We start from the raw sequence: 14,234 nt of genomic DNA on the forward strand, positions 1-14,234 counted from the left end.
CAACTTTCCCGTGGACCGACCGTGCGTGGCTGCGAAGAAGTCGAGTGTCTTTCAGTTAAAGGGCACGCCGGAGTCAGCTCATCACGAACGGATGCTTGAGTCGTGAATACTCGGAGCTCTGGTTCACCATGGTCCCGTCGACGCCGTTTAAAGAGCGGCGCATCTATGCAAATTAGCAATGGAAAGAAAATGTTGACGCTCGGAGGCTGTTTTGAGAAGCGCTGCCCCCTGCGTTTGCACTGAGCGGGTCGTCGTCTGCGGCTCGCTGCGTGAGCGACCGGGGACTCGGACCTTCCGTTTCGTCCTTGATCTCGGGCAACCTGAGACTTTAACGCACGATGTGGCGTGTTGGCGCGCCGTCGCAGCCGCGCAGTAGTTCGACGTGAGCCATCCCCATGCGATCCGCGTTGGAGAAACACGTTCTCGTCTTTAGGGGGCTCCCCGATCGCATACAGCCGAGCGGGCATTGTTATTAGTCGGGACGTTTTCTATCCGGAGTTGATTCTGGGTCGTGGAGTGGATGTTCCAGCCTCCGTCCCGCTCCGTACGTGCTGCGGCTCAACTGGTACACATTTGCCCTACAAAGTGAATAGGTTTCCCGGACGCTAATCCCAGGAGGCTCTGCTTCGGGATTTAATCAAACAAACAAAATACGAAAGGAGTCATCATCGGAATCGAAAATGGGATCAGCGACCAAACTGGCGTTCAGCGTTTTCCTCATCTCCTGCTCATCAGGTGGGTTCCACATAGTTGAGCGAAGCGGGTGCATATCAAACTGATATAAAAGGTTAATAAATACACTGGGCAAATTGGGGCAAGCTGTATTCCTGTCTTGTGCGTCTCAAAATGAAATTTATCAGTTCCACGTTTTCCAGAGTAGCAGTATATCAGTCATCTAGTCAACTGAACCCATCGAGGGACCCGTGGATCCAGCTGGATCCCGGGCCTCTGTGCGGAAAGTGGCCAAAACGTTGTTTCAGAGCGGCCGGTTGTATAATGCATATCGTGCAATGATTTATGCATTGTGTGCTTTGCATGCAATGCCCCAAACTCCTGCATATTTAACGAATCTGGTTCCGAATTAAGAATCCTATATGCCAGTGGTTCTCAACATGGGGTCCAGGGACCACCAAGGGGGGCTTCCAAGAGTTCCCCGGTCTCCCCATCAAAATGATTAATGGTTCCACTTCTATATTTCATGTGGGACGTCGGTCGGTCTCACTTTGGAGAATGTGCGATAAGGACTGTTTTGGTTGTAGTTTTACTTTTATCTCCTGAACGATGGCATCGAAAGGAATGCAAGTTTGGGCTAAATCCCATGTTGACAATCAAAATCTTCACAGATTCGGGTCCCAGAGACAAAATCTTATCAAATTTGGTATGTGGCCTAACCTTTATCTAATGTTCACGCCATAAGATTGTTATTTTAGACATTTATCTATTGCCAATACTGTAAAACTTGAGCCGAGAGGCATTGTCTAATAAATTCACTATTTAGCTCAATGTAATTATCATAATCAAATAATGATACATAAGTCAAAGTGAACGTTAAACTGGAGGCCAGTAGACCCAAAGAATCTACCTGCCATGGACTTTGACCTGATTATGGAGATAGTGACATTATGTCTTTTGTGACTTTAGCCCTAGCAATCGCAGTAAAAAAAAAAAAAAAGCCCCACGTCATTTTGAGGACAGAAGAAAAGTTGTCATTTCATAAATTTGACAAACTCACCTCCATCTTAACCGTGTAAGCCTGCTCTAGCTAAACAATAGATAAATAACAGCAATGGCCACCCCCTAATACTCTGGAAGTTGTGTTGTAACACTGTTGCCCGCTCATGCGAGGCTTCGGCAGGGCAAAGCTTGTTCCAAGCACAGCTGGACAGACATGATACACTGTGTACAGTCATTCCCAGCAGTACTCACCCGGTCAGCACGGCAGGAGACCATTAGAGAATGACACCACTTTTGTTATAAATCCTCCTGAAACAAAGAATTATCTTTTTTTTTTCGATGCAGTAGCCAGGGATAATGCACACTTAAGGCCCCAAATCCCTGTTTGTGGACTCACATGCTATCTGTGCTGAAGGTTATGTTAAACGCCTGGCTTTTTGAGTGGTTGAATTGATCTTTTCTTAGGGATTAAAAGGTTGTAGTATATATGATGTTACTCCGTCTTCAGTAGGCAAACATGTACGCTGGTATTTCTGTCACAACAACAGTCAAGTCAAAACCAAAATGTTACTCTTAATCAGTGGTAAAAGTATATCTTTGTATCAGTGTTTGATATTATTATTTAGTGCTCTTAAGTGACCTCATTAAATGCTGTAGGAATATAGTTTTTGTTTGAAAAGCTGTGAATGTTTTCTTTATGGAAGATTAGGTTACAAAGAATATTACATTTCTCTAGCGGAGTGTGATGTAAGGACCTTTACCATGATTAATGATAGTTATGAACGTTATTTTGTGCATCCTATCCATGGTGAGTTTTTTTTTGTTTTTTTTAGTGCATTTTGGAGGCATTCTTTGTTTGCGCTTACTATTGCTGAACTGCAAGAGGAAAGAGCACTGGCAGCAATACTCTGTCAACCAAGAAATAGGCCAAACAGGCTACAGCTTGGCTATGGAGCTGGAGCTGGTTGTTGTGTTTTAAACGGGCCCTGACCGACTGGTTTTTCTCTCCACAAAATCCCATTTTACTCATTGGCCCTCTTGCTGCTTCTCACATGTTAATTCTCTTCTAAAATTCTACAACAAAAGGACACCATCCTGCTTTTCCCTTTGCCCTCTGAATTTTAAGCAGTTCCTCTACAACTACAATTATCACATTACCCCTTGTGGCTCTTACAAGAGGCACCCTCAAAAGAGCACAATTGAGAATGTGTATTGCTCATTACTGAGCGTTCTTGTACTCAAATGAGGTGATCAGTGGCCCATTTGTAATCAAGCTCCTGGTCTAGTATCCTAAACTGAACACCCAGAGGAAGTGTTGCCTGATATCAGGTCATTAAATGGTAAATCACCCAGTGAAAGGACAGGCCTACTCTACAAAATGTTGCTTTTTTTAAAGCAGTGCTTCTGTCGTGGCCCTTCCCCTCCTTTATTCCAGTATGCTGCCAGATATAATCCTACCTGCCTCAACATGATTCATTAATGGCCCTGTGATGGACATTTGCCTGCCTCTCAGTATCACATACCAGAGCACAGCCCTCATTTTGTGGTCAGGGGGTTTCCTGACACTTTGTTTATTCGATCTCCAGCCAACAACGGAGGTGGTCTACTGCCCCTATCTGTCACCTTAGGATTCCATGTAGTTCAGATGTGCCACTTGACCGACAGTAGACCTTGTCATCCTGTCAGCATTAGCACCACCCATGGCCCCCTCCAAGCTAGAGAGTTGCCACAACAAATAGTCCAGGGCTGAATGCGCTTCTTACTGGGGTTGTCTTCCGTTCTCCCCGATCATTATCAAGCTTTTGGAGAATGTACAGCCCGCTCAAGGTTCAAGGTTTTCAGGCATCCAGGAGTGTGGCAAAGCAAAAGATTGCAAGACACACCCACTCCCTGCATTAATTTTGCCAAGACGTTTGAATATTGACTGTTATCATTCTAGTTTTGGTATTGTAGAGGTGGATTTCAACAACCAAGATAGTGTTACAGGCCATCCCACCACGATCACATGATTTATTCATGACATGCAGTCAGAGTTGACATTGCTCACAGTTAAAGGCAGCGTATTTGAAAATCACATGCATGCCTTGTTTGTTCCCATCTGGTTTCCTCCATGCTGCCCTTGTTTCCCACCTCTGAGAGCACTCTGTTCATCAGTAGCTTGCGCAGAGCTTGGGCTCGATGTAGGTATGGAATTTTAAACACTTAGACTTCTTAGTCAACGACTTAGACGACAATTTACAGCCCCTCCTCCACTCGTTGGCTGGAACCAAAATGTGACAACAGTTGGATGCACATGGAACCACTGTGCGGTTTGGGTTTCCAAGTTCAATTCACAAGAGGGGGTTTGATTTGAGTGTCTGTTCCAAAGTGAAGTATTTTAGTGGAGGAGAGCATTTAACTAACTACCATAATGGTCAGTCAGCTATGTGTAAACATGGGGAAATAATGGGCTGTGGGTGCATGTAATTAGTCAGTGGTAGAATTGTCTAAAATGCCATTTCATGACTGCACCCCCCCCCCCCCCACACACACACACACACACACACACAGAATGTCTCCTGGTCACCCGCCAGAAATTACTGACCACCACTGGCTAACCATTCCTATATGTGTAGCATTAGCATTCTCCTAATTAACTCTCTGAAAAAGATATATCGGATATATATCTGTTTCCTAATATATCATAATCAAGCACACTTACTACTTCATCATTTCGATAGGCTGTTCTACCGATAATGCATCATCGCAGAAGCGGATGTAGTAGCACATACTCGTTGGGACCCAAGCAGGCGTTCTCACTAACAACGGGCCCATTCTTGACCTTGTGTGCTAATGCTGCTCGTCAGACACAAGGACCGCAAGTCTATTCATTCGGTAAAAGGCCCAATGCAGGGATGAAGTCAGAGCTCTTAATCCTGGCTGGAATGTCCAGCAGCCTCTTGGTCTCTGCTCCAATTATGCTGCTTTATCACTACAACCTCTTCCTTTCCCCAGCATTGATCTCGATGAGTAGGTCCAAGTTTTGCCCCAGGAAGAGCTTTAAATGGCATTTCATCTGCAGCGTAATGAGGCACTTTTTTTAGAGGCTCAATCCAGAGCCTATTACACAGGAGTAAGCTGAGCATGCAAATATAAGACGACCAAAACAAGGCCAGTTTTGCGGACATTTACAGTTGAAAACCTGCAGAGGCACTCATTTGCATGTGTGGTAACTATAACCACTTCAACACAGTCAGGTTCATTGTGTTTGCCAAAGAACACACCAAACCCTGATCGTTCACTCCTGAAAACAAAAGAATGACATTTTAATTGTTCTCGTTAACCTATTAACTTTTTGTCTGGGACAAGGTGTGTCCAAGTATACACTTAACCCACTCCTCTATGCAAGACCTATATTGCCATTTAACTTGATTTTGTTTGATATAGGACCGAAAGCATAGGGCGAAATTGTATGGACATATATATATATATATATATATATATATATATAGATATAGATAGATAGATATCAGCACACTAAACCGATTTTATTTCTATTATTTTTTAAATTCCAGTTGAACTCTCGGCACATAATACTCTAACTATGCATAACAGCTACTAACTATTACCTAGTATTTTTCTAAAAGTTATTTTAAATAAACAATTATTTTGCAACTTTTTTCACAGTGAGCTCTTATTTAAAAAAATATTTTATTTTACACTACTCCAAACTTAAATGAATAAATTAAGTTTCCCTTATCATCTAATGTGTTAATATTCATCTTGTGTACCACAGACTTCTCTTTGTCATTAAGACAATGAGTAGTGTCTAATACTGTTTTTACACCAAATTTACCACCTATACGTAGGTTTTTTAAATGCGGGTAACCATGCTAAAAATAGGCAATTGACTCCGTTCCCATTGAGTATGCCTTCTTTTATTTCTTTCTGGTGTGTCATGTTGGACATCATGAACACGCCGGGAAAGGGACGTGTCATGGTTCCAGTGCAATGGGGGGGGGGGGGGCAGTAGAAGCAGCATGGAGGAGTATCCATGTCCTTCAGTGTTGGGGAGCGGAGACACTACTCCGATTCGGAGACCGGCTTGGGGCTGTGCTGGAGTGGCTTTGAGCCTGGTGAGGAGCTTGGGGGGTTCTCTGCTGTGGTCCCTACACTCAAAACATTTCATGGTCTTGTATGTGGAGAAAAAAAGTAAATAACTTATTATTTTAATTTTCGATTTTAAATCTGATCTGAAATGATCGACTGATACAGGGATATTCCTGTCTGTTTACGCGCCAATGTCTGGAACTGCAACGCCGGTAAAGGGGCAAAAATTAGCACGTCTACTTGGGTGTCATGTTTTCATCACTGCCGATCGGCTGGAGCTGATTTAAAAACCCATGACTATTGCAGGGTCATATGTCCCAGGACTGAATGCCGGGTGTAACCTTTCCCACCAAAGAGAAAAGCCAGGTGTTGGTGGGTTTTTCATGCAGTGGAAAACGGGTATCAATCAGCGGTATCTGCGTTGTGGCTTTTCTACATACTTTCTTCATCTACAGGCACATAGTTAACCTTGAAGCAATTAAAGAGGTTGCTTGTGTCGGCCCACTGGCAGTAATTGTCGCCTGATCTAATTGACAGACTTTTTCACATTGGACCATATCCAAACCCACCATGGACAAGCACCCCATTTTTTTTTATTGAATTCTATTATTATTATTTTTTTTATTCCCTAACTTTTGGTCCTGCTTCACTAGGTCAGTCTCCAATTCTTAAGTCATCTTCAGCCCCTTTCCCACATGGAATCCATAACATTACAGGATTAAAAAATATCCAGCAAAGGCAGTAGGTAGTCATTAACACCTAGCCCCCTTTATGGAAAAGTTCCGTATGCAGTCTGTTCCCCCATAGATGACTGTTACATGACATAAGGCTCATGCGAGAGGTGTCGATCACGCGAGAAAAGGCAACAGAATTGGTTTTGTTGTTAGACCAATGCTCCGCTAACCCTCGGTTCCCCCCGCTGACAGAGCCCCCCATCCCCGGACCCATTAACCCGAGCCCAATGTTATGAAATCATTGTGATTATTTTCAACATGTTCTACCTCCGGAGAGGGAACGTTCACCACCCGTTCTACCTCTCCCTATCTGGAGGAGACACTGGACTGAAACACTGAATGTGTTTGTTTCTCGTCTTTGCGCCAAGGTTCAGATCAGACTGGCAGTTTTTTTTAATGGGTTTATTTTTATTTTTCTTCCCCGAAAAAAAGTTTTTTTTTTACAATATTTGCACAAAATAAATATTTGTAGAAACCCACAATTTGGGCTTTATTTGGATGTGGCCCAGCCCCTACTTTACGGCCATGTGACTGCTTCCATTCCCACACGCTTCCATTCACAGCCGTACCGGCTTTCCACAGAAATGATACTAGGTCGAGAGTGGGGAAATTTACAGAAAGATTTTTTTTCGCAACATCGACACTGGCCCCTGTTCCAGCATGACACCAATACGGAACATTGCCGGTAGATTTATGGCTTTCAGTGCAAGTGGGAAAGGGGCTTTGTTTTCCTGTTAAAGGGAATCATATTGCCATGTTTTTTATTGGCATGTCATTGACATTGCTTAAGTTAATAGCTGCGTGCAGTGATGCAATCAAAATCTTCTCTGCTGGGACAGCGTTTAAACAGCCCACCGTGTGACTCTCAGCCTCTACCTCTCTTCTATATCTATATAGGTCGGTATCAGCTTGCAACGCTCACATTTTTCATTGTCACTGTACCAAAACCACCTGTGTGGGGTTTTGAAGAGGTCACTTGATGTTGCTCCCCGGTGCCATTTAATGCCTGACACGCTGGAATCTGATCCAGGGTTTGAACTTATATGCTGGGCTTTCTGTAAACAAATGTGGAATAAATTTAAGCCCTCTGTCCTTGTGTCCTTCGGGGAACGCCTTTTCATCCTGCGGGTTGGCATGGCATGCAGGAGAAAGTGTCATGCTACCCTGTTGGCACTTTTACAGAGAACCCCCCCCTCTCACGTAATCCCTCTCTATCTCACTAGGTGCAAGATAATCAGAAGGAGTCCGCAATAGGCTTGATGACCTGGTAAAGTTCAGGTGGGGGTTGGATTTAAGCTTCGGAAAAACCATGCCATGGGGAAGTCCACCACCACTACTCTAACTCCATTAAATGTGCTTAGATGTGATTGTGTATAAATGCGTTTTGCCGCTCCATTATAATTCCCGATGCGGTGGACCGCTAGCGCTGAATGGATACCAACCACACCACTGCCTCAGCGTTTTCATTTAGGTCCTGGACAATCCCTCTCACCTCAGTAGTCAATAATCAACATTGACTTTTGAGCGGGGAGCAGGGGGTGGGGTGGCGGTGGTCCCCCCTTTGTGATTTGTGCTAAGCTTCTGGGTCAATTTGTCTGATTCAATTTGCTGGCCCAGTTCTGTAATCATGGCAGAGAGACCTCGGCAGTTGATGTGCATCTTCTCCTAGTGTCTTCCCACTTCCATCTTCCCGCCGCGGATGTGACAGTAATTCCAGCAGATTCTGTGTAATCCTGATAATGGTGACTTGTGTCGCCGGAACTAATCCCTCGGATTTATCCCCACCGAGGGGCAATTAGCAAATTAATTCCTCCCCAAAATAATTTTCTTGATCCAACGGCGCAGCACACTTAGGTGCGCCATAATAGTTTTTGTTGTTGTTGGCCGTTTGTGTTTACATGAGCTTGTGATGAAAGGAGATATCCTGGGCTTTTATTGAATCGGGATGGATTCTGGGCAGTCCCAGTCCACACAGAATGACATGCAAGAGCCATTAAAATGCACATCAGATTTGGCTTCCTCCCACTGGCATCACTAGGAAGTGTGGATTTCACCAGGAAGGGAACATATGAATTATTGTGTGAAATTCAAACCTTGAATGCACTTAAGCAATTCTAGATTGTCATATTAATTTGGTTGCCTAATTTTTTATTTGTATTGTTTTTAAAACGTAGGAGGTTGATGTTATTGCCTTTTGTTTTCAAGAATTAAGTGGCAACTATGCTTGCTAATTACATTTTCTGGTGGTTTCTTTTCATGTAAAAGTAGTTGGCTTGAAAAAGACAGCATTCATCCACCCATCCATTATACCCAGCTCATAAATCACCATTAGGTCGTTAACAGGGGTGCAAAAATTACAGCGCCACTGTTGTTGAGGGACCTTGGGCGCTAACCATCTCCTCACCCAACCTGCGTTACGAGCTCTCCACCCCCATCTCTGGCCCAAGGCGCTGTCTTCCATGTTTAGCTGACACGTTCAGTCATTCATAATTGATTGTTAGCACAAATGTCACTGTACCTCCCTGCTCCCTGGCCCTCGTTAGACAGGGGAGAAATGAAAAGGAGGAGGGGGGGATTTCTCCAGCTTCTCTTGTTTTATTTATTTTTTGTCCTCCATGGAATTTCAGCACACCTTTCGCCTACTTTTATCCAGCCACTTGATTCGGTGTCCACCTCATCGGCTCAGAATAGGCGTCGTGTCCAGTTGGACCGTCCTTTGGAGCTGGTAGGCTCTAGGCTATGAACCAGCATGGACTGTTTGGGCAAGACTTGTGCTAGGTACGCCCACAGTCTGTGTATGTGTGTGTCTGCCTTTCGCTTTGTCACACCTCTCACTCCCTCGCAAGCCGTAGTGTTGCTTGCCATTTTTTTCCGAAACCACAGCCGCCACATCCTTTGACTGAACGAGCCTTTTTGTTTTGTTGGCCAGAGGAGCCACTTGAGGTTTCTTGTCAGGGGTTAACCACAAAAACCCGGCTTATTGTTGTTGTTTCATCAAAACCCTACAGTGCCCGCAGGCCAGGGTTGGGTTTTGTAGTGTTGCATTCAAACTGCTTTTGGATTACATTAGACGCAAGAATCAGCCTCTTCTTGAGAGCACTGGTTCTCTGCAAAAATATTAATAGTTCATCACCATTATTTAATGTACAATAATGACTGTTGACCATAGTTTCACTATTATTTCCCTAACTATAATATAGACTGGTCCCAGAGACCCCAGTGTCATGGCCTAATGCGTATAAAATTGGTTTAGTATAAAGACAACACTCGGTTTTAATTTCAGATCTAGATTATTTTAATTTACGCCTGCTTATGGAACAAATGGTTGCGTAATGGTTTCACTTTCTCTGTGGCTCTCTTTCTGATCACCCCCTCTATACACGTTATGAGCAGGAAATTACCTTAACAAGGCTACATGTCGTGCCCCGTCCCCACACTTCTATTTGTTTTATCTTGTTAATGTTATGCACACTGACTGGAAGGGGGGGGGGGACAGAATACGACTGCTCGACTTGAATGCCAGTCGACTGACCGGTTTCTGATTGATGATTCGACTTCTCGACTTTCAGGGGCAGCCCTAGTGTTTCGTTAGTTCCTTCAGTTTTGCTGCTAAGATGGGTGCTTCCTCGTTGGTTGGGGATTTTCCTAACTTGTTATGCACCTTCCGTTTTCGATGAGTTTGATTAATGGTGTGGCATTACTTTGCAGACCCCTGACTGCAGACCATCGATTGATCCTTCATAGCTTTTGAGGCAAACTGTGCCATTGGTACTCGCTGGACACAAAGGAATTTTCGACCAGCACCTACAATGTTATGTCAGGGAGCATTTTGTAATTTTCTTAAATGATAAAGCAATATCCTTTAATCACATGCATATATCTATGCCAATATTTTGGCGACTCGCAGGCCACCAGACCCAGCAGCTGTGTTGCAGTACAGCAGAGCGCGGCACACTGAAAGACCCGCCGTCCGTTTTCCGCCAGCCTTGATTACGCTGAACGGGAGATTCAGCAATCCGAACGAGAACACTATCCCATTACCCTCTTATCTGCCTCCATCCTATCAAAGAGCCAGCAAATCACGGCACAACCACAGCGAGTGTTTCTCGTTCATCGGGGCTCTGATTCAAGCCTGTGAAAAGAGTTTGAAACTGTTTATGGCGATTGCACACTGTCTTAAAGCTTTACAAAAGTATACGTTTCGTCACTTTTTCAGTGCTTGTGCACATACATTTTGGGTCTCTGATGAACCCACTAACACAAAAACTGTGAAATGAAACAACCCAGTCAGCTTTTTGCGGGGTCCCTATTTCAGTAAACATGTAATTTAACAAGCCGTTAAGATTTGTGCTTCCTTCCTACGTCACATGGTGACTCAGAATTAGAACCGCCGCCAATCTGAGTAACTCCACCAACAGCTGGAGAAATAACACAGGAACTGCTCTGTTGACTTCGCAGACCAGCACAAATCTTTTTAAAAGAAAGAGGAATTAATACCAACTATTTGTGACAAAACTCCAGACAAGGGATATGTAAGGGGGGAAAAAAGGTGGCGGGACGCGCGCAGCAGGAACAAACTTACAACAAATGAGGCCTTGTAGATCTAATGAGTCAAGATTCAGATAATGGATTGCTTATTTCTCGCCTCCAATTCGTTTAGAAACACATCTGGGTGGACTGCTAAGGTGACTGGCTCCCAGAACTGGGGCAAACGGTTCCAGAGTTGCAGCAGCATTTTCATTTTAAGCAACACGCTGTTTCACACTGAAACAAGAATGAGGTGTTTTGAGGCATCTTAGAATGGCTAGAATGCATAATCTGAGTGGTATTTTCAACAAAAACCTCAGAGACCTATATTAACCTGTTGAAAAGGAGCATAATAGGTCCACTTTAAAGTTTGATGTGCTTCCTGAAGATCCTCTCTCCACCTCGCTTGGCTTTGTATGCCCATGCGTCAGTGTTTTCATCAGCCTTGTTACACCAATGACTGAAACATGACAGTGTTCAAAAACATAGATCATGGAGGTGTGTGTGTGTGTGTGTGTGTGTGTGTGTGTGTGTGTGTGTGTGTGTGTGTGTGTGTGTGTGTGTGTGTGTGTGTGTGTGTGTGTGTGTGTGTGTGTGAAAATGTGTCAAAGTCAGCGCGTCCCTTGCAGTGGCAGGCTGCACTCAGCGAGGCAGTGCCCTATGAAGAGACTTTCCCTCCAGAGGCTTTCATCAGTTGTGGTTAATTACAGGGCCACAGTAAGGCTCCTCCGCTGGAGTCTGATGACAGCTGTCTGAGGAGGTGATCAGTATGGGCTCCCTGCAGCGCTCACAGCTTCCCTCCTTGCGCCGCGCTGCAGCAGCTATGAGCGAGCACGCTGACAAGTGTGCACGTGTGTTATATTGTCACTTTTATCCAGGTTGGTGATGCATGCATTTACTACTTTCAGGATCCCGTCTCCAATTCCAAATATCGACGGAGCCGGCATAATTTTACTGCTAGTAAACTGGTAGAGGCTGTGTTGCCTTCTATTAAGGTCTCCAATGCGGAATAACAAAACAGTTCGTAGAAGAAGTAAGCTCAGGCACTTGGCATGTCATACTCAAACACCATGCAACAGGACACATTTGCTTGAAAAAGCTGCCGCTCATTTTTGTTATATAAACAAGAGACAATAGTCCATTGCATAATCTTCAGTGATGTACAGTCAACAAAGCACTTGTTTGCAAATGCCGGCCAGCCTATATTAACCTGCAAACACATTTTAAGTAGGGCACATTTATATACATTAGCAAACAGGTTAGCTAAGTGGTGTATTTAAAACATTGTAATTAAAACTGAGCCATGGAATGTTTATGACGCTCTGCTTAAATGGAAGTCCCATTGAATGGTTTGTTGGCTGTGCCATAAATGTAATAATCAATCGTATGTAAATAAATAATCAATCGTATGTAAATAAATTAGCTTGTAACCAGGCTATGTGGTTCGGTAGCAAAACGATCGGTATAATTGTTTTTTTTTTTTTTTTTATAATCTAGTCTAAATGATCATTAAAGTTTGTTTCTTTGTCTTCACTAACTGCTGCTGGGCCAAATATAGGCTGTACATTGCCTACAGTTTTCATTGACTCACTAACAATAGAAAAGCACATATGGCTTTTGGGTAAATAATTTTGCTCCTGAATCATTCTTTTAGCAGTTCAGAGATATTGGGATACATTGTACTGTACATTTAAGTTCCATATGGATTTGGTCATTGTGGGAGTCTCTGCCCACAGGTAGGGGTTGAGGGAGGGAGACGGAGTCTTTCTGGCCGTAGTTTGCCAACATGGCGAGAGTCTATTTTATTTATTTATTTATTTTTATATTATAAAGTGGAACAAAAAGGCTCACTGGCCACGAGTATAAATGATAAAGAATAATGATTTCGGGCGCAGGAGGAATGGCGTTTCCAATCTGGTTCCTGGTCGGCTGATGAGCCTATGCACCAATTCCTTCTGCAAGACAGACAAACATTAAGAAAGCTCCCTTCCTTGAGTCAGACCAACTGGAAGCAGCTTGGCGGCCGCAGGTAAGGGAGCCGTGCTGCTGTCTGCGGCCGTGGCTTGACCACGGCCCTTGGTCTGCCACAGTCATAGAGTTATTACATAAGATTGTTACATTCAGCCAATATGAAGACTTTCATCACTGAAGGCTTTTTACTGAGCCCGTATTAACATGGATCCCTGTCTGTGGTCAATTACACCCAAGCTGTCATTCTAAGTCTCTAGCCCCTTTCCCAAGTGGAATCCGTAACATTGCTGGATTAAAAAATATCCGAAAATGCAGTAGGTAGTCATTCCCACAAAGCTTTCTTTAAGGAAAAATTCTGTATGGAGTCTACCCACATAGATGACTGTTACGGATGCTGTATGTAACGCTTGCGCGAGAGGTATCTAATATCACACGAGATTAGGCAAAATTGTTATTATTATTTTTTTTTGTTTTGTTTTAGACCAGAATGTCGCTCCCCGTCTCGCGGATTCGGTTCCCTTCTTTGACGGAGCGGGGACAGAGTCCCCTGATGCAATAACCCTAACCCAATGTTATTAAGTTAGTATGATCATTTTCAACCTGTCCTACACACTCTGGCTCCAGAGAATGAACATTCTCCCCCCATTCTACCTGTCCACATGGTTGCACTGCACCCCTAACTATAAAAGACACGTCTAGGGTCTGAGTTGCATTTTTAAGAAGAAAATAGTAAAATTTAAGAATATAAAGACATGTCTCCATAGAGCCTCAACATGTTTAAGTTTCTTCCCGGAAAAAAAACTTTTTATTTTTTGTACAAAATAAATATTCATAAAAACACACTATTTGTGCTTTATTTGGATTTGTTGCCACCCCTACATATAGACAATGTTACAGCTTCCCATCCCCCACAGTTCCATTCACAGCTGTACCGGCAGTTTGCCGGAAATTATTAGGTAGAGAGTGGGAAAATTAATGGAACAACCTTGACGAAACATGGAGACCGGATCCTGTTCTCACATGACGCCAATACAGAACATTGCCAGTAGATTTACGGCTTTCAGTGCAATTGGGAAAGAAGCATTGAACAGTTCTGGGACTCCCTAAGGCTAACTATGAACTCGGGAGGTCCCCCAAGAACTAGGTACCGTCAAGGGCTTTTATTTCTGATTATATTCCCACTGGCAATACAAACTCTGAAGTGACATCAGGCAATGGGGCTTCATCACATGTTCCTTG

General features: G+C 43.7%; 1 protein-coding gene across 4 annotated transcripts in view; it reads left to right on the plus strand.

Annotated features, from left to right (window-relative positions):
* Positions 1-680: 680 nt before the first annotated feature.
* Positions 681-14,234, plus strand: part of acvr2aa (activin A receptor type 2Aa) — a gene marked incomplete at both ends in the record, with an annotated part of 46,217 nt that continues 32,663 nt past the window's right edge. For all 4 annotated transcript variants that reach the window (XM_080019679.1, XM_080019680.1, XM_080019681.1 and 1 more), the window contains one exon: positions 681-735. In XM_080019679.1, the coding sequence (XP_079875805.1) occupies positions 681-735 (55 nt within the window). The remainder of the gene's footprint in view (positions 736-14,234) is intronic.

The sequence above is a fragment of the Zeus faber genome, assembly GCF_960531495.2.
Source record: "Zeus faber genome assembly, chromosome: 18".
NCBI lineage: Eukaryota > Metazoa > Chordata > Actinopteri > Zeiformes > Zeidae > Zeus > Zeus faber.